The 21,892-nt window shown below is 37.2% G+C and overlaps 1 protein-coding gene across 7 annotated transcripts in view; it reads right to left on the reverse strand.

Moving 5' to 3' along the window:
* The window catches only part of LOC129415542 (signal induced proliferation associated 1 like 2), a 150,229-nt gene that overhangs the window by 8,336 nt on the left and 120,001 nt on the right, over positions 1-21,892 (reverse strand). For all 7 annotated transcript variants that reach the window (XM_073873514.1, XM_073873515.1, XM_073873513.1 and 4 more), the window contains 3 exons: positions 20,476-20,623; positions 10,754-10,979; positions 2,121-2,246 (listed from right to left, as the gene is read on the reverse strand). In XM_073873514.1, the coding sequence (XP_073729615.1) occupies positions 2,121-2,246; positions 10,754-10,979; positions 20,476-20,623 (500 nt within the window). The remainder of the gene's footprint in view (positions 1-2,120; positions 2,247-10,753; positions 10,980-20,475; positions 20,624-21,892) is intronic.

The following is a 21,892-nucleotide window of genomic DNA, read 5'->3' on the forward strand; positions in this document are numbered from 1 at the left end:
TTATGGTTGTCTGGTGGAAGAGTTTGAGAGGAGAGAGGGGCTTTCCTCCCGTTAGACGTGAGTGGAAAGCCACCGTAAGGATAGTGTTCAACTAGCTCTGGCACGATTTACTTAACATAATCTGCAAAAGTCGTTCATAGCCATGTTAACTCTGGTATTTCGCTCGATGGGGTTTGTTTTCACATCATACGTGTATTTTACAGCAGAGATTCGATGCGGCTGATCCGGCGCATAAAGCACATCATATCCAAATGTTATGTGTGATTGGCTTACGTTTAGACCAATGATTTTAAACTTCAGACAAGCCCCTCCCACGAGAAGGAAAACGATTGTCAATTATGCCCAGCCAGACTCTGTCTATGAAGCGAAGCAAAATAGCAGAGGATGGTATTACCAGGCTATCTCCGTGCACCCAGAACGTGCTTTTAGCGTACCAAAACGCTCATTTGCACATCTGTTTAAAAATCAGAGGTTTAATTTAATCCTTTGGCTGCGCTGCGGCTTTTCAGAGCGCCCTTAATGTACGCTTCCTAATTCGCCCCACCGACAGCAGAGACTACATTACCCATACACCCTTGCGTTTACAAGTTAAAAGCGCATGCGTCGGTCAGTCAGTGTCAACGTGCTCTGGGCTGGAGAGGTGTGTGTTTGTGTGTGAAACGCGCAACCATAGCTGCTCGGTTAAAATTAAAATACAATGAACACTTAATATGCCCTCCTTGTTTTAGACTCTGAGTAGTAAAAGAACAAGGTCAGAATCAGAGGACTCGCTGGCTGACATCCCACCAAGCCAGAATGATAGCTGCAGGTCAGACGCAAGCCTTTTGTAGGTACGTGATAATCTCAGCTGTCGCGGCTGTCAGTTTGGTTCCCCTTGACGCAACTTCGGATTTCCTCAGGCGATGTGCAGAAAACATTCTTGAAATTGTAATATACATTTAGTTTAATTGCTAAACTACAAGTGAACGAAATTTCAATGAATTTGAACGACGTGCACAGTAGTTTTACCACCCGCAAAATGGAAAATAATGGGACAAAATAAATGACTTTCGAGTTTCAAATGGCCAGTATTTTGTTATTCTTGAACCCATAGACATGGTCTTGGTGTCATTTTAAAGTTTTTTTTTCAAGCTCGAACAACTAGTTTTAGCATTTAACCATGCTGAAAATTTTACTCACATATCTACCTTTTATTTATGTTCAAAAGCTCTACAGTAGCTCTTTGGTATTTTTTAAAAATCCTTTTGCACATGTTATTTATGTTCAGTAGCTATTTCTAGCTCAAGCAAATCCACAAACTTATAAAAGGATTTATTATTTTTTACAAGGTCGCCTGTTGACCGCTGAATATGAACCCCTTCAATATAGGAGTCGAGTCAAAAAAAAAAAGAGAGAGTACCGACACCTCTTTTGGGCCACTTAAAGCACTGCATGTAGTAAAGTGATGTTTTATCATTAAAATCTGATGTTCATAGATTCTTCGATGCACAGTGTGATTCCCTTCACGCTCCTCAACCGCATATTTACACTAACATATATTGATTATGTCATGGCCTCCTTTACGGACGGTTTGTCTCTTTTGGTATGAATTTATCAGCTCTGTAGTAAACGTTTCAGACATGCATTTAATTATCTTTCCAACCCAGTATTGCGGCCTAGCTAAAACCAGTCTAGACACTTTTAACAAGAACCCAAAAGCTCAGACTGAGGTCATGTGACCCGCTAAAACATTCAGAAATAGGTTAAATGACTTCATTGAATAAGAGTGCCATTAGCAAAATGATGATAGGCATCTTACAAATCCATTTACAGAAAAAGCCAGGACCACACGTGAGGGTCCAAAGGTTACTAAAGGTGTAGACGGGCTTAACAAAGTGATGTTTTCAGATGCTAATGGCTCAGGGGCAGAATGGGGCGACAATTACCAGACTAATGACATAATGAGTGCTTAATAGTAGGTGGCAGTAGTTCATGCTTTTTGTCTGTCTGATGTTGAGTGTCTAGCATGATAAAAACATTCTCAATAAATTATGGCACTGCTAAAAGATGGAAAAAAGGCAAAGACAGAGGGGTAACATGGATTCACACATGCATACAGTATATACGATTTCTCCATCTACCTTCAAAGGCCCTTGCCGCATCAACGAGGTGAGACCAGTCCAACCCCGTAGCTGTGTCTGGCAGAGGCATAAGACCTGGGTCACTGAACTTCGACCTGTCCGCGAGGGAACCGTCAGAAAACCAGAACTCATCTGTGGAGACGTGCACAAACATACACACAGACAGATGGATCAGTGACACGCACATACACACATCTCAACATGTCATTGTCAATCTTACATCTTCACCGTCCGATAACATCATCCCTTGAGTTCACGGCACAGACACGAGAACAGAGGTGCTGGTGAAAAACCTGATGACGGATAGAAACTGAGCTAGTGTGCATGCTCTGTAGTACAATTCAGACCATCTGTTATTAGGTCAGGAAGGTCATAGGAATAAAGGAAATGGGAGTGATCATGTTGAAAAAAGGGCAGTGTGTTGAACTGGTCACCTGCTGTCATGCTATGCGATTTTACAAGACAGCCCATCTGACACAAGTGACAGCAGAATGACCAGATTTTGATCAAGGATTTCTGTCACCTTTATATTTAAGATAGATATAGCCTTCAAAAATGTGGACAGCCCTTTTCTTTACATCCAAGGAAAAATCTGGTTTGAAGCTAAGATTTTAAAAACATTTGCAAATGTTATAAGTTTGTAAAAAATGTTAGTAGTAATGATAACATTTACAATAAGGTTGTATTTGCATGATTAAACTATAGTGAATAGATTTATTTGTAGTAAGTAACCACAAATGTACTATGCTAAAATCATGATTACTACAAAAATAAAGGGTAACACTTTACTTGAAGGGGTGTTCATAAGAATGACATAACATTTTCATAATCATGACCCATGCCATGAACATGAAGGAGATTTTATGGACCTTTATGACAACTTTCATGAAGTGTCATTCATTCAATTATTTCATTTATAATGCAAAGATGACATTGTTTGAGATGTCCTTGTTATGACAAGTTGACATTACCAAGACAACATAACTGGCCACTTTTTACCAGTGATACAAATTGAATTTGTAATTAAGTGTTAGTACTCTGTCATATAGTTTTATAACTGCGTCATAAATATTTTTCTTGACCTCAACTACAGTGGTACAAATATAATTTGTCATTAAAATGTCATTAAGTGTTAATACTCTGTCAACTAGTTTTATAACAATGCCATTAATATTATTTAGTTCATAATGTTGTTTTTTAAGTTTCCTTTATGTGTAGCCTCTTATGGAACGGCTGAAATTCCACAAGGGGGCGTATTTGTTCCTCAGACGTTGCACAATAAACGTGACATCCGAATATATTCATTATAAATCATGAATGAAAAGTGAGATTCGAACGAATGTCCGTTAGTGCAGTGGTTCCCAAACTTTTTTAGCCTGCGGCCCCCTTGTGTACAGTGCATTTTTTCGCGGCCCCCCAAAAGAAAATTTATGATAAAAAAATGTAATATCTTAAATAAACAACACATATAAAATTATACCTAGTAGTGCTGTTGGTTAGTTGGCTTATTTTTTTAGGTTTAATTACACAGAATTCATGATAAATGAATGTATTTTATAAAATGTCATAAAACTGGGGCCCCCCTTTTAATCCAAAACAATTTGTTCATCTCACAATCTTGACGTTTGGAAACCACTGCCTTAGTGAACTAATTGTATACACTACTTATATCGTAATTCGGTTAGAAACGTCAAGATTGTGAGATGAACAAATTGTTTTGGATTAAAAGGCTTGGATATTCCATTTCCTTGGACTTTTGGGGATTTATGAACAATTTGTTTTGGACAATTTCACCGAAGCGGATAAAGTGAAAATTTTGATGGTAAGTAAATATCCTAAATCGGCGCCGCCCGGTTCAAGTAACTAACAACTAGATTACATTTTTATGACTGCTAAAAATCATATTATGCTTTGTGTGTGCGCTTAATGAAATCCCGAAAGTCTAAGCTTTAAAACGATGTGCCGCATGACCGTATATTTTGAAGATTTAATGCTTCAAAGTTACAATGACGTAATGCAGCCTCACGTGCAAGGGAGGGGGTGTACCGTGTACAGCACAGTGTTCCTTATCAGGTTAACAAATAAAATCAATCATTTAACAATAAATAAAATATAAGAAATTATATTTTATTGCATTTGGAGACCAATTTACATAAAATTAAATGAAAACAGTACAATGATGGGTTAAGCCATGCAGTGTAGGGTCCATATCGCTGGAAAACAGTTAATTACATTAAATGTATTAATTAAATTAATTAAATGTTTGTTTGTTTTTTCTTCTATGTCAGAAAATTTCAGGACCCTCAGTTTTTTATGTCTGTGGAATTTTGTTAAGGTATTTGAAAACTATTTAATGTAATGTTAACCCATAAAGCTAGGTAGTTTCTTATGTTTGATAATTATTCTGCTATGTCATGTTGTCAAGTTATGATGTATTGGTTAATGTCAAGTTGTCATAACAAAAGACATCTCAAACAATGTCATCTTTGCATTAAAAATGAAAAACAAATGATACTTAATGACATAAATGTGCATAAACTCTCCTTCATGTTCATGGCATGTGTCATGTCAGGATTATGAAGATGTCATGGCAGTCTTATGAACACCCCTTCAAGTAAAGTGTTACCAAATAAAGTAAATGTAAATATGGCTCACAATGGATATGAAATGAGAGTTGTGTGTCTCTCTTTCTCTCTCTCTATATATATATATATAAACATTTTCTTACCATTTCTTTGATTGCTAGGTTTAATTTTGAACTGTAAATATGATATGCACAAAAACAGTGGTACAGTTTTTCCAAAATATGAAACTGTGTTCTTAAAAGCAAGGTAAAGATAAATGTCCATGTATAGACGGTTTCAGCAGTAACAAGCGGCTTTCGTGGTCAACACATAACTTTTGGCAAACTCTGCTAAGAAAAAAAAAAAGTCCTTTTAAAGTAGTAATTTATATAACAAGCAAAATAAACAACACATAGATTACCTAGGAAACCAAAACATGTGTTATTTTCGACAAGGTATTTGTTCAAGAGTTCAGTTTAGCAACTAGTCAGACCATTAAAAAAAATGAAACCAGAAGTAAAGTTCGGACCAGACAGATGCGTAAGCGCTTCACCTCATGCGTGTCCGATGAAACCATCTATATCTATTGTACAGTAATAACCGAGTGCTGATGTGGACTAAACAAAGCTTAATTTGTCGTTCACATAGTATTCGGCTCTTCAAATGTATTTTAAAATCTTATGCGGCCCTAAAGTCAAAAATATTTGCCCCTGGTCCAACGGGTAGCACAACCTGGGCAGTCACTAGGGCTGCATGATAAATCGCATGTGATTGTCACACGCATCTTGTCAGTAATGCCGGTTCCTTGATTAGTAGTAAATCGCCATCTGCTGTTTTCAGATGAAGCGGCATTTACTACACAGATCCGTAGTTCACTGACAATCGAGGCAATTTCGCATTACTCTTTCGCCACCAGCATTTTTTTAAAAAGCGCCAACGTTTTTCATGATTTTCACAAAAGTTTAATGCCTTCGAGAAAATGTTCTTCTTTAAATATATAAACATACAATATACATTGTTGTCAATGCTTAACACCACAATTAGATCAAAATGTTCAATGGTCAATTTAAAAAAATTGGTTCAGTAAAAAGCAAACCTAAATCTTTTTCCTTTATAAACAATTTAATTCCCTGCCATTGACGAGTTATCTCTTCAATTAAGAGAAAACATTTGCATAAAAAACGTGTTCATGTTCGTGTTCATTCTGCAATATCGCACTTACCCAATTTATGAAAAATTTGAAGCCACATTTTAAACTCTGTGCATGTTTTGATAATCGTTCTGAATCTGATCTCTAACAAAATTCCTTAGCAAAAATGCAATTATTTTAGCTTTTTGCTAAAAAAAATTGTATTTTAAAGAAAAATACCCATATTTAAGAGTTTATATGCAGAGTAAAAAATATAGATAGAATAAAAGTTTTTTTTCCCGTTTTGTTTGTCTGTTTATTGTTTGTTTGAAAGCAGAGAGTCTGTTCTTTCATTTGATATATTTGTATGTTTATATATTTTTACAAGAAAATTTTCTTGGAAGGCATTTTGTGAAAATCACAAAAAAAATGCTTTTCAAAAAATGGCTGACGGTGAATTAGTTAATAGACAATAAAAATTGATATATTTTTATTTAACTGCTTTGTTGAATTTAATGCATTTAAGTTTTGAGTGTTACATGATTTTTACATGATTTGTGTTTTTTGTCTGTAATATTGCATGTGAAATTGTGATCTTGTTTGGGGAGGTTCCAATAGGGGTTTCGCCTATATGGTGTCAAAATGGCTAGAAACGGCCCTGCGTCTAGGTAGGCTGACTAGGTATTGAAACCGAGTTAATGTATTTATCTCTGACTGCTATAGAAAGCTCTAAACATGACCTCATGTTTCAATCAATGGCACAGCTCCAAACCTCTCGCCGTGACTCTATCATTCTTTCTATCCTGATAGACAAGAGATGCCATAAACATTTTCCCATCTCACAAAGACCTCGCTCTCAGAATGATGTGAGGTGGAAAAATGTTCTGCTTGAGGTGAATCTAATGCCTTTAATCTAATTTGCCTCGCCTTTCTCTCTCTCTCTCTCTCTCTCTCTCTCTCTCTCTCTCTCTCTCTCTCTCTCTCTCTCTCTCTCTCTCTCTTTCTGAGCCTCAGAGGGATGCAATCCATCAAATTAACAATTCACTTGATGAGCAGGGTGAGGAAAAAACGCAGCAAAATGCGACCTGTCGAAACCATCAGAAATTCATCACAGATGACAGCAATCAGCCCGTCTGAAGCACCTCGGGTCCTGTGAAACACCCGGCTATAATTGAACACGCTCACACCTTTAAAACCGTTAAATGTGTTTATTTCATTTTGATTATTTACATTGAATTAGATGTGATTGTTTACTCATTGTGCTCATAATAGTGATAACTGTGATTTTAATGTCTTAGGCTATGTTTCCATGACAATGTAGTTAAAAAGCTGGAAAACTTTATGTAAACCAGACGTGTCAGACCAGTAAATGGCGATGTTACTTCGTAAAGAAACGCTACATGCCTGTGCACATAATGCATTCTTTACATAGCAATAAATACAAATTCGATTTCTAAAGAAAATGTGAAGTGGTGCTTGCCGTGGGAAATTTCTGGGGACAATATATGATTATACACCAAGCCACAAGTAAAACGGTCCAACCCCCCATGTCTCTATGATGTTCTGATGCAGAGATATAAGGCTTTATTTATTTGGTTGCTAGGGTGCTGTATTTGGTTGCTAGGGAGAAAATTGTCATCCACCAGTGTTTATACTCCGAGTCAAGAGTAAAACGCTCCAACCCCCATGTCTCTACAATGTTCTGATGCAGAGATAAAAGGCTGTGTTTAGTCCGTTGCTAGGGTACTGTATTTGTTAGCTAGGGAGAAAATTGGCACCCACTAGTGATTACACCCCGAGTCACGAGTGAAATGGTCCAACCCCTGTGTCTCTATGATGTTCTGATGGACAAAATAAATTGGCAACATTTATTTTTACAACAGTTCTTTTGAAAATAAATTTGCATTACTTATAGCCTGGGTGCCAGCCAATCTTAGCCCCGCCCACAACATTTTTGAAAACGGGAAGATCGGTCTGGGGTTTTTCCGTTGAGGAGCTTCTATGCGAGACCGAAAGCTGGTCGACCAATCAAATTGTCAGGGCGGGCTTTATACGATGATGGACAGATGATCAACAGTAACGTAATCAACCACGTCACCAAAGAGCGCGTGTGTTGAATCTGTTTACAACTAAATGGCTGCCGCTCTAGAATTCAAATGTGTGGATTCTGACATTGAGTCTGTTCTAAAAGATATCGACAGAGCATTGATTTTAAAAGAGGAACAGAGAAACGCGATCAAGGCATTTGTTGATCGGAAAGATGTTTTTGACGTTTTGTCCTTCGGGATTCGGCAAACGTTTCATTTATCAGCTAGCTCCGATGGTCGCTATGAAGATGGGACATGAAAACCCTATTGTCATTGTTGTTTCTCCTTTGCTCGCACTTATGGAGGACCAAGTTAAAGAAGCAACTGAAATGGGTATCATGGCGATGCAACTCAGTGTGCATGACGAGATGGATATAATTAGCGGTCGTTGCCAGCTTCTTTCCGGAAGCCCGGAATCGTGGCTGCTTAATAAGTGGAGGGACATGCAAGGCTCCGATATTTTTTGAAGCCAACGTAATGGGTATCGTCGTGGATGAAGTTCACCTAACGTACAAATGGTAAGAGATAGTCTGACTGTATGACTTAGTAAATACTTAATGTTGTGATATAAATTAAATGTTGTAAACATAGTAGGTGTTGATGTAAGTTCGCTAACTCAGACTTAGTATAATCACATGTTAGTGTCATTGTAGTGAAATAACTAGCAGTTCACTTAGGCTGCTAAAGACGCCATTTCAACATACGTCACACACTCCGTTGCTCTGATTGGTCGTAGGTCTATCCAATTGAGTGCAGAGGCATTTTTCGGTTGAGACACGCCCCATAATCATAGCCCAATGTAGTGGTATCAGACTCAAATTCTGACTAGAATTGAGTATGACAACGTCAGGCTACATTACTTATGCATAAACAGTAATGCTTGCTTATTTATTTTTTAACTATAAGAAAATTATAAATTTGGAGAATCAGGGCAACTTTAATTTTAATATAACACAGTAACATTCCCTTTTCAGTCAGGTTTGAATTTTGGACCTTGGTAGGAAAAAGTTTGGGCACCCCTGCTATAGACAATCTGTACCGGCTTAATGCCTTGAATTTGGCTTTTTGAATTTTGGTGTTTTTAAGACATTTAAAAGACAATTAAAAATGTTTAAACCTCAATGCATTACATAACACTACGTCAAAATAAAATAAAAAATGTTTTGTAAATTCTACTTGCTTTGCTATTTATTTAATGAAACGACATTCAGAAATACGTAAGGGTCTAGATACATTTAGAAGTTGATGTATGCCTACTAAAACAAAGTTTAAGAAAATCCAAATATAGATCCTCAATTCTGACAGAAAGTGCCCGTGACAGCTATCGGCTTCACTCAGCACAAGAGCTTGTGTTAGCAATGACATTTTCTTCTCCCCCCCCTTTTAATTAATCATGCCACATAAAAGACCTCACGCTGGGTCGTGTCACACACACACTACAGGTCTCGGTTTAAATGCCTCTCTGATCAGATATACCCCTGTCTGGGCAACAGTATGGGGCTGAAGCTGAGTTAACATCATGATGGGTTTTTACAAACACTTCTGTCTAAATGTTAAAGGAATAGTCTACTCATTTTCAATATTAAAATATGTTATTACCTTAACTAAGAATTGTTGATACATCCCTCTATCATCTGTGTGTGTGCACGTAAGCGCTGGAGCGCGCTGCGACGCTTCGATAGCATTTAGCTTAGTCCCATTCATTCAATGGTACCATTTAGAGATAAAGTTAGAAGTGACCAAACACATCAACGTTTTTCCTATTTAAGACGAGTAGTTATACGAGCATGTTTGGTGGTACAAAATAAAACGTAGCGCTTTTCTGGGCGGATTTAGAAGAGGAACTGTATTTTGTGGCGTGGTGGCGCTTTTGGGAGTACTTCGACTCGCCTGAAAAGTCTGCTCCCCTTCTCACTCTTATAATGGGAGAGGAAGGGTGTTACTGCGCCGAGTCGAAGTACTCCCAAAAGTGCTGTTGCGCCATAAAAAATAGTTACTCTTTTAAATCCGCTTAGAAAAGCGCTACGTTTTATTTTGTGCCACCAAACTTGCTCGTGTGGCTGCTCGTCTTGAATGGGAGGAACGTTGATGTGTTTGGTCACTTCTAACTTTACCTCTAAATGGTACAATTGAATGAATGGGACTAAGCTAAATGCTATCGAAGCGTCGCAGCGCGCTCCAGCGCTTACGTGCACGCACACAGATGATAGAGGGATGTATCAACAATTCTTAGTTAAGGTAATAACATATTTTAATATTGAAAATGAGTAGACTATTCCTTTAAGATCCAGAATGTGTTTCATAAACATTCAGATGGTTACTGATCTCAAGAAATATTTTTTATATCATTAAGTGAGGGTAAGTAATGACAGTTTTAACTTTTGAATGTACGTTAACGTATTTTTATTTTAATACATGAGTTAGAAATCTTTTTAACAAACAATCCATATCAACTGTGCTGTACATCCTAGAAAGCACATTGTGTCTGGCGTTTGTATAAAGTGCAATGACTTCTGCCTTCAGTAACAGTCTGTCTCAGTGTGTCCTTGCTATGAGCTGCGGTCTAGTAGGAGTATTTGTTGTCCCTTGTCTCGGTGAGTAGATTTCAATGTGCCTTTGAAACGCATTTCATCTATGACGTTTGCATTTTGCATGCACAGTACACATGGCTCTGTTTAAACTATACACAAACAAAGCTTTATAGATGATCTACATGCTTTATTTTATTATTGAATAAAAAATGTTTAGTTGAAAATTAACATTTCTTTTGTATTGCTCGCTTACTCAGATTAATTTTGACCTGTCGCAAGTGAAGGAAATCAGGCAGATTTGCTGTGGTGCACTGTGTATCGTACTCATGTCTAAGGTTGGATGTGTGTTGGCTGAGGCTCATGCGGGGAGGTAGTGTGCTATGGTAGGGTGGAGTACTGCTGAACAGGATGTCATTAGGCACGGCCTGATCCAACATGGAGCTACGTGAGCTGGCGTACGACGACCCCTTCCTATTGCTGCACACGCTTTCGTCAGAGAGAGTCCGATACAGGGAACGGCGTGGTGATAAGCTGCCCGCTGTCGATGCCTGGCAGAAGACACACAACAACACTTAACTGAGACAAAGAGAGCAAAGCTTTATATAGCACAGTGTTATTACACACAATTGATGTTTATTTCGTTTCACCAAATCTCTGTTTAGATAATTTCACATTAATGGCAATGAAAGGGTTATTAATCAGTGATTACAATCAGTGTTGGGGGTAACACATTACAAGTAACGCGCATTATGTAATAATATAACTTTTCTGAAGTAACGAGAAAAGTAACGCATTACTTTATAAATGTACATATTAATATTTGAGTTACTTTTTAAAAAAAGTAATGCAAGATACTTTTCAGTTTAATTTATTAAATTAAAAAATAAAAAATGCACTGAATTAAACTGAACATATTAACGAAGAATTGCGCACTCAGAACAGAGCTTGACATTTTTGCGATCATAAAAACACCTGCTAGGCCTGAAAGAGATCAAGCCTCAGCCAAGTAAGAAAAAGTAAAAGTAAAATAGGCAATTCCATGAAAAGTAACTAAGTAACGCAATTAGTTACTTTTTTTGAGGAGTAACTTAATATTGTAATGCATTACTTTTAAAAGTAACTTTCCCCAACACTGATTACAATATCCTATTTTCACAAATCTCACTTTAGGCTTTCATTGGTATTTAACAAATTTGACTGTCTTTAGCTGCAAAACCCTCTAAGTACATGCAAAAATCTCCACTACAACAATAAAAAAACTCTAGTCTCTCTTCATGGTCCTTTCTAAAAAAGGAGAAAGGATAAAAATTCGGTCAATATCCCAATTCATATTCCATGCACATAGAGGACTTTGCTACTAAATCATTGTGGTGTTTAACGGATTCTGCCAACAACGCAATGTTTCTGAATGGAGTTACGCTGGGATTAAGCAGATTTGAAGCGAAACTCACATATGTAAATATTTTTCGGATGTTGCTGCGAAAATAGAACTTTTTCAGATTCCAACTTTACTTTTCAGTAAAGAAAGGTTAACTTGTGATGTACCAATTTTCTACTGGTTGCATCTTTATGTTATACAAACTTCAAGACGAAGTTCGCCAAGCTTGAACTTTGGAACGCAGTAAAATGCAAACTTTTCGCACAAGTTTGCTTTTCTGGTCTGATGCATTTGCATGCGTATAAATGGAAGTCAACTGAAAGAAAAGTTCAGTGTGGCTTAAGTAGAAAACATGGTAAATACCAGATTAATACCAAATATAGAAGATAATAAAAAATGTATGCTGCCTGTTTGACCGAAGTCCCAAATACACAACTGCCAATAATTTTTTGCCAAAATCTTCTGTCACACCCACCATTAAGACATTTGGCAAAGCTTATATGTGACCCTGGCCTGGACCACTTAAGTAGCACAGGAATATATTTGTAGCACAACGTAAAACACATTGAACAGGGCAAAATGATCGATTTTCTTTTATGCCAAAAAGGATTATTAGGATATTAAGATCATGTTCAATAAAGATATTTTGTAAATTTCCTACCGTAAATATATCAAAACATTTTTGTGAGTAGATATGGTCCTATCCTAACAAACCATACACTGTTAGACTTAACTGTAATTCTACAGTTACTTACCACAAAATGCCCAGTAAAATACCATAATTTTCTTTTCCAGCTCATTACTGTAATATGCATTGCATTATGGGTATTAACATTTAATTTACAGTGATATACTGTATGTTTTGAATTTGCGGTAGACTGCTGTAAAACAACAGCAGTAGTGCTACTGTAGTTGAATAAAACAGTGTTATAAAAGCATATACAGTACAATGGAAAAATAAAATATATCTATGAAATTAAATACATTTTATTTATTATGCTTTTAGCAGTGAAGCCAATTTCAAAATGTGAATTGTTTTTCAGCAGTGTAAATCATTTATTGAGAATTGTAGATCGAAACAAGAAAAGATTTGTGACTCTGTGGCACTGTGGTAGTGTTACGGCGCTACGACATGGCGACCCGGGTTCGATTCCCCCTCAAGGCAATATATATTTTTTAAACTAGGTAACAGTAAGGGTATTATACTGTAAAATGGAACTGCGGTAAAGGCATTATACTGTAAAAACATGTACAGTTATGGTACTGTAATGGGGCAGTTACAGTAACTTGGAGTTACCGCATATATACAATAAAAAGTCTAACAGTGTACATCAATGGATAGCTTATTTATTCAGCTTTCAGATGATCTCAATTTTAAATCTCGAAACTTATGTTTTGTGGTCCAGGGTCACATATAAGTGCATTGCTCATGACACCAAACATCATCAGTAGAGTTAATATCAACATGCAGTTACACAGCCATGTCAAAGTCATGATATCAGATCACAAGTGGTCACAAAAAATGCATCTGAAACCGAAAACAACACCAGAAATGGCCTGTGTGTGTACTTTTGAGACAGACATGACTGCTGTACAGGAGAAAATCTTTAACCGAACTGATTTATTGTGTATTTGATACGCAGTGAGAAGCCGGTCAAAACAGCAGTATCTAATGAGGATGCATGCAGTGAAGATTTGCCAATAGTATCGCTGTACACACACATCTGAGACTTAAAACAGCCCTGCTATTCTCTGCTATCTCTCTCAGCAGGATGTGGACAGGGACGGGAGGTTTGTATTGGACTGAATGAATGGAAAATCCACTGTCTTATGTTGTTAAATAGCAGGATGCTATAAATAAGGTCTGGTCTTTATCAGCAGCTGTGCACTATTGAGGAACGACTTGAGTATATCGCTTCTCTTCCGCTTGTGTAAAGCGGAGCCATATTTAGTCAGCAGGATTCAAGTGGGGTCAGCAGGACCCTGGGGCCTGTACATCATACGTACCAGGGTCAAAGTCAGACAGTAGCTTTGACGTAAAACTTCCTTAATGACTTGTGCAGCTAACTTTTAAAGCAAGCACCTTAACCCTCATGAATTCATAATTGACACATTCAAAAAGCTTTACATAGGCAGCGATGTATCAAAATATCTTAAGATGAGTTGACACGAGTTAAGTTTTCCTAATGAACCTAATGAAATGAAATTGTGTCATTATTTCGATAAACTCTCAAATGTTTTCTGCTCATTTCAAGAGGCCAGACCAAGCTGATTTGCTCCCAAACAGAGTCATTCGATCCTGCTGGTTTTATTTATAGCACACAATACGTCTTTCACTACTTAGCGCTTGATCGAAAATGTCAGTTTGCTGAATTACAATCGGAGGCGGGAACACAGACACCACGGCTCACCGGATTCAACAAAGCTAAAAGCCTGCAGGGCTCCACGCCCGCCTTCTGTTTTCATTTCCTATAAACTAAAATCTCGCTCAAATCCCATAACATTCCTCTAACCTCTTTTACTGTCAGAAGAACATCACATTTTCATAAGATTTTTTCTTTATTTTATCTTCCACACATTCAACTTTATAAGATCCTGTCTGGACCTCTTGTATCAAAACACCCTCAAAAGAAAAAAATAGATCAGTATAACAGCTTTATCAAATATCGATGTCTTGTAATACTTCAGTACTAAAATGCCTTACACACCTAAAAATAAGGCATCACATGGGAATAAATTACAAATATTTGTAATATTTGTAATTTATTTCCTAGTTTTTAACGAATGCAGACCTTTCGTGAGAAAATAAAGTTTTCTTTCGGTTATAAGATACCGAAAATGCCACAAACACACTATTTGGTTTAATGTTTTGTAAATATAATGCCGGATGTGAAAAATATTTAATTTTGTGTACTATTATTAAACTGTACCTGTCAAAATAATTTGCAGCATCCGGGTTACCGTGTTTTTAGTTTTGAGCAGTAGTGTTGGGGGTAACACATTACAAGTAACGTGCATTACGTAATAATACCTTTTTGAAGTAACAAGTAAAGTAACACATTACTTTTTAAATGTAATATTTGAGTTACTTTTTTAAAAAGTAATGCAAGTTACTTTTTTAGTTTAATTAATTTGATTAAAAATAATTATGTACTGAATTAAACTGAACGTAGTCAGATTATACTCTATGCGTAAACACCTGTGTGGGAACAGTTTGAGTCAGAAACTGAAATTTCAGGCCATTTTTGTGATGAAATATGCAATTTATGAATGCAGAACTTTTCAGTCATAAAAAACACCTGCAAGTCCTGAAAGAGATCAAGCCTCAGCCAAGAAAAAGTAACGCAAAAGTAACTAAAAGTAACGTAAGCATTACTTCCATGAAAAGTCACGCAATTAGTTACTTTTTTGGGAGTAACTTAATATTGTAATGCGTTACTTTTAAAAGTAACTTTCCCTAACACTGGTTATCTCTGAAAGTCGCGACTGGCCAATCAGAATCAAGCATTCCAGCGAGCGGTGTAATAATAAGAAATAAAACAGACCACGTGTCTTCTATGGAAACCTTGTACTATAATAAAGACTTATAAATATTTTTGAATAATAACTATTTTCTGCAACCTTTGCAAAAGCTATTTCTGTCTGTGATGAACTTCACTACAGCGAGTATTTTAAAGGACAAGTGAGCGGCAGAAATTTCCAGATTTAGGGAAGAAAACCAGATTGACAATGTTTTCCGTTACGACTCAAAGTTTTACAAAGTCTCTTTCAGGCTACTGTGAAGATCTATGGCATTTAAAATAAACCAACTTCAATGGCACAAGTGAGGTCACGGATTAGCAAAATCTGTGGTGGACAAATAAAAATACATTTCGACTAATTAAACTTATATAAGACAATAAAGAATTAGTATCTTATGAACATTGCATAAGCAGCATAAATGGTTGTGGGTTCGATTCCAGGGAACACATGTAAAGATAAAATGTCTTGTAATGCACCGCTTATCTGATTCGCTTTGGATAAAAGTGTCTGCCAAATGCATGTAAATGTAAATACAGGGCAAAACTGCTGAATACCTTTGGTGATTAAAAAAAGATTAATAAATAACAAACTTTACTGAGATAAAAACATCCCTGAAGTCTATATATCAGAATCAGGGAGTCAAAAATGAAAGTGACAGCATGATCTCCACAGGTAAACCTCTGGAAAGCCAAAGCAAGATAAACTCTGACTGTCTTCCCAATAACAAAGATGTTACAAAACCGCATCTTGGGTGTCAAAACAGACTGAGTCTAAGATCAGGAACAGCCCACGGTGCTGTAATGTGTAACATATCACGCTGTCATCTCGGCGGGTCGGGACGGTTTAAAGCACACAGTGTTGTTTTCTACTTCTCACCTCCCTGTACGAGCACCATGACCCGTTTGCCTTGGAGGGCACAGCAGCATGACACAGGGACTAAAAATAGGCCATTGTGTATCTACCACAGCCTTTCCTGCTAGATAACAGACTGCAGGAGGAATTGAGGGAACTCAAAATGCAATTAGGATGGACCGCAGGAGCAGAGGGGCTTCAAAAACAGACACGGCACCAATAACTTCCTAATCCACGACATGAAAGAGACACAGAAACCCAGTGAGCACCCATAAATCTGATTATGGAAAAAGGATCTGTCCGACGCTGAGATTCATGTTTGTGTGGGTGCTCTGAATGATAAGCCACACATGTTTGTTTAAGGTTTATTTGTTTCATACTGTTATCTTTCACTAGAGCCCTTTGTAGGAAACACACAGTCTTAGTAAGGCTGTTCAGATGTTGAATGTGCGCCCCCTCAAAAAAACAAAAATGACGTATCTACCCTGAACTAACTCATGTTACTCTAAAATGAATCAAAGTGAGCAGAAAAGATATTTACTTATGAAAATGTTATGCAAATTTCTAAGTAAGCAACTCCAGCGGTATGGATGTGACGTAAAGTGAAAACATGATTGTTGAAATTTTCAGTCAAAAATAAAAATATTTCTATAAGAATTATTTTTTAATTAAAAAATATTAATTAAAGAATGTTATCTTTATTAAAAATACATATTAAAGAATATATTTCCAATATTTTCCAGACGTCAGAAAAATATCAGGTATTTGCCATTTTAGATGAGGAAATATACATTTTATGAATGCGACAAAAAAGTTTTTGGTAAAAAAGTACTTTGTAGGAATTCTTTGAAATAAAATGGAGGCGTGGCTCTTAAAAAAACGTATTTTATTTTATTTTCACGTGCGCATTTATAAGGTAAAACAGCGTTATGCTTGTGACATTTCTCTGTTGACAATTCTGAAATCTGTGCTTACCTAACTGAAAAATCATTTTAAAACATGTTTTAAAAATTTAAATAGGTTAAAACTTTTAACATTAAACATTTTAAAATATTTTTTCATGGTAAGGTTGACATTTGCATGGATTGTTTCAAGTGTAGTTATGCAACTGCATTTAAGGGTCTTGCTGTAATAATAAAAGCAGGTATTAAAGGGCACCTATTATGCCAATTTTTACAAGATGTAATATAACTCTCAGTTGTGCCCAGAATTTGACATTTCAGCTCAAAATACCCAACAGATCATTTATTATAGCTTATAAGTCCAAAATGCCCCTATATGCACACTCACCTTAAGGAACACCTGTTCAATTTCTCATTAATGCAATTATCTAATCAACCAATCACATGGCAATCACAATCTGCTCAGTTACTGGGATTTCACACACAACCTTTCTAGGGTTTACAAAGAATGGTGTGAAAAGGGAAACACATACAGTATGCGGCAGTCCTGTGAGCGAAATGCCTTGTTGATGAGGAGAATGGGCCGACTGATTCAAGCTGATAGAAGTGCTACTTTGACTAAAATAACCACTCTTTACAACTGAGGTATGCAGCAAAGCATTTGTGAAGCCACAACACGCACAACCTTGAGGCGGATGGATGGGCTACAACAGCAGAAGACCCCACTGGGTACCACTCATCTCCACTACAAATAGGAAAAAGAGGCTACAATTTGCACGAGCTCACCAAAATTGGACAGTTAAAGACTGGAAAAATGTTGCCTGGTCTGATAAGTCTCGATTTCTGTTGAGACATTCGGATGGTAGAGTCAGAATTTGGCGTAAACAGAATGAGAACATGGATCCATCATGCCTTGTTACCACTGTGAAGGCTGGTGGTGGTGTAATGGTGTGGGGGATGTTTACTTGGCACCCTTTACGCCCCTTAGTGCCAATTGGGCATCGTTTAAAAGCCACGGCCTACCTGAGCATTGTTTCTGACCATGTCCATCCCTTTATGACCACCATGTACTCATCCTCTGATGGCTACTTCCAGCAGGATAATGCACCATGTCACAAAGCTTGAATCATTTCAAATTGGTTTCTTGAAAATGACAACGAGTTCACTGTACTAAAATGGCCCCCACAGTCACTAGATTTCAACCCAATAGAGCATCTTTGGGATGTGGTGGAACGGGAGCATCCTGCCCTGGATGTGCATCCAATAAATCTCCATCAACTGCAAGATGCTATCCTATCAATATGAGCCAACATTTAAAAAAAAAAATGCTTTCAGCACCTTGTTGAATCAATGCCATGTAGAATTAAGATAGTTCTGAAAGCGAAAGGGGGTCAAACACAGTATGGTGTTCCTAATAATCCTTTAGGTGAGTGTATAGCACTCTTAGTTCAAATTTGCTGAGGGAATAAACTATGGTAATGCAGGATTGTCAGTCAGTTGCAGTGGGTGAGGCTTTATCCGTGTGATGTCACATTAATAAGAGCATCAAAACAGCATGGCTAATGAGACTGTTGTAGTGGTGATTGAAAAAGTATTTTTTTTAAATGTAGGGTGGTTGGGTTCAAACACTGCCAACAAACATCTGTGTCAAAACACCTTGTAAAAGTGGATTTTGCAAAATAAGTTCCCTTTTAAAATGCCACACTGCATCCTAACCCTAGTATAGTACAAAAACACTATTTTAGGTGATATATCTTCAACTTGGGCCTGTACCAAACCAACTACTTAGCAGAGTACTCACATAATCAACAATATCATAACATGTATACAGTAATTTATACCACGGGTCTATTGAATGCTGCATTCTGATTGGCTGAGAAATGTTCTATGGGTGTTGATTATTTTTCTGTAAACCGCACACCTATCTTTTCAAATGTCTTAAAAATAGGCACCAGATCAATGTTTGTGGTAACCGTGGTATAAGCGGAATAATTGACTCCGGTCCTTTGAATTATTTGAAAATAATGCACACCCAGGGCTCGAAATTGCGACCATTTTGGTCGCATATGCGACCGAAATTTAATCTGTGCGACCTTAAAATATATTTGGGAGCATTTGTGCGACTGCCCATTTTGTTGTGACGCGAGTTGATTGTGATCCTGCGTGCTGGCGCTGCCCCAGGTTCAGTGTTCTCTCCAACGATACATAACCAATCAAATTTCACCATTAAGTTCTTGCGTTTAATGAAGACCGCAGATTGGCTAATATGAGCGTCAGCCATTCCTTGTTGCCGTGAAGCGCGGAAATGTGAAAAGACGAACGCGTCGCAAGCATGACGAGAGCGAGCCTATTACAGCTAAGGTTATTACTGTATTTTTACGACGATCCGGATTTAAATGTAACTTCACCACCGGAAAATACGAGTTGACGTTAAACCTTTCAGAGAGAGTGGCTTAAAGATTTCGAGTGTCTCCGCTATGAAAATGTAACTTACTGTGTTTACTGTAAATCCTGTAAAACGGGGTTAATGGCGGAATCAAAACATTTTAAGCGCCAGACGTACCTTGCTTAAACATGGCGAAAGTGCCAAAAACATAAGACGTGTCATGACAAATGTGTTTATTATTGATGGAGACACCGACCTGTCTGTCAAAGTGTGTTTGATGGTGTATGTGCGCATGCGCTGGTGAATGGACATTCGACAAACATCCTTGTGGCCCATGTTGACGTGGAATACGACAATGCTGATGGTATGTTTTTGTTGTATTTTTTAAAACATTGCCTATTTAGTAGTAAAAGCATCCTGGTAATGCAGTTATCAATACCAATATATATTAGCCTTCTATATTAGGGTCACTTTTTTGTAATGTCACAATTAATCAGTGTTTTACGTGTTTGCTAGATTTTCTATGTAATCTTAATCATGTTACCTGTAATTGTTAAATTATTATTGCTGCTATACTATTTCAACAGCATTTGGGTATTCATTTAGGAATTTATGCAGCAAAAATAAAATAAAATAAAATAGAAGACCAACTTTTAAATGCTGGCCATATGATGTGTAAAGCCCGGCGGTGGTGTTTTATTTTTAATAAAATAAATCTATTAACATTTACATTGTAGGTGTGGTGCTTTTTAATTTTTGGATGGATGCGCCTAAATTTTTGCTGGTGCTCCTAACTCTTTAAAGTTGGGAGCACCAGTGCTCCCAAATAAAAAAGTTAATTTTGAGCCCTGACACCTGCGGTGTAACGGCACTCCGCTTCGCGTCGTGCCGCATTACCACCTTGGTGTGCATTATTTTCTTATAATTCAATGGCCCATTGTCAATTATTCCTTACATAAACCTATTCAATCTTCATGTTTACATGTACACAGCACATACTGTACCTTCCTGTGGCTGCTCTCTGCAGTCGGGCTTTCAACCATCATCTTCAGAAATTCATCTTTAGACACACTTGGCTTAAGACCTCCTTCCTTAAGTTTATCCCTTCCCTTGTCCTGTAGTCGGCACGCACCCTCCGCCGCATACAGCTGCCTGATGGGAACACACAGAGTCAAACACACATTAGAATTTATATTTTAAATATGAGATGAGGGGTAAGTCCTGAGGTTGAGGAATAAGATCATTACTGGTATAAGGGTTATTTTTTCATGCTGGGAACGTGCATTTGTCTGATGTGTAGGGGACAGACAGTATTAAACAACGATAGAATGACACAGAGATCACATCTCCACCTGAAGCTCCACAATACCGAGTCCTCTTGAAGAACTTTCACATAAATTCATTAAACAGCCAACAGTTTCAGTTAGTTTTTTTAAAATATACATAAGTAACATCCAAACAAACACTACACGAGTCTAGTTGTGAGACAGTGAGTGGTCTACATTTAGTCATTTAGCAGACGCCACCAGAGTGCAAACTGGAGCACCAAATCTGTTTAACATGAAGAACCCATGAAGATATCAGAAGATGTGAATGTGAAAGGTCAATCACAGTGTCACACAGAAGAGTCAACACTGACGCTTCACACCAACACTTCACACGGGTAGTTTTGTGTGTTTATAACACATCAGTAACAAACAGGAGAACAAGGAGCAGTGGAGGGTGAGGTGGATGGATGTGCTGAGAGATCCGGGTGATGTGACCTTGATAATTCTCTGGCTGTGATTGGCTGTGCTGTAAGTGTGTAGTGTTTGGGTGACTCGAGCAGGGTGTTAAAGACGACTGTCAGATAGCGGCACAAACCCACACACACATACACAAAATCAGCTGACAGTTCTATCTGAACCAACAGTAAGATTGCAGAAACAATCTGGAAAACATATTTCTTTACTAAAACTTTCACGTAAAAGAAAATATTAAATATAAATAAAGAAATTGTTATAGCAGTTTAGATTTATTGTAATAAATAAAAAGCAATAAAGTATATATTTTATACATAAAATTATCACAAAAATTGAGGTTTGTGACTTTTAGTGGTTTTACCAATAACTGCCACTAGGTGTCAATGGTTTGCTGCATACTCTTGTCACAAATTAATAAATTACTGTCACTGCATTATTATTACTGTAAAATGTTTTAAAATTTGAAAACTACATTTTAGACCTTTCCAACAATATATAGTTTGTCATGAAATATTATAATTTACATGCAAAATATTAAAGTAAACTCAGGTGTCCTGGTCACGGGACAACACCAGTTAAAATCCATGAAAATAAAATTCAAAGTTTGTGTCTTTAAATGTCATTGGCTAATAAATGATCTCTAGAAGGAGATAATGTAATCAACACAGCTTAACCTTGC

This window comes from Misgurnus anguillicaudatus, chromosome 11, assembly GCF_027580225.2.
Source record: "Misgurnus anguillicaudatus chromosome 11, ASM2758022v2, whole genome shotgun sequence".
In the NCBI taxonomy this organism is placed as follows: domain Eukaryota; kingdom Metazoa; phylum Chordata; class Actinopteri; order Cypriniformes; family Cobitidae; genus Misgurnus; species Misgurnus anguillicaudatus.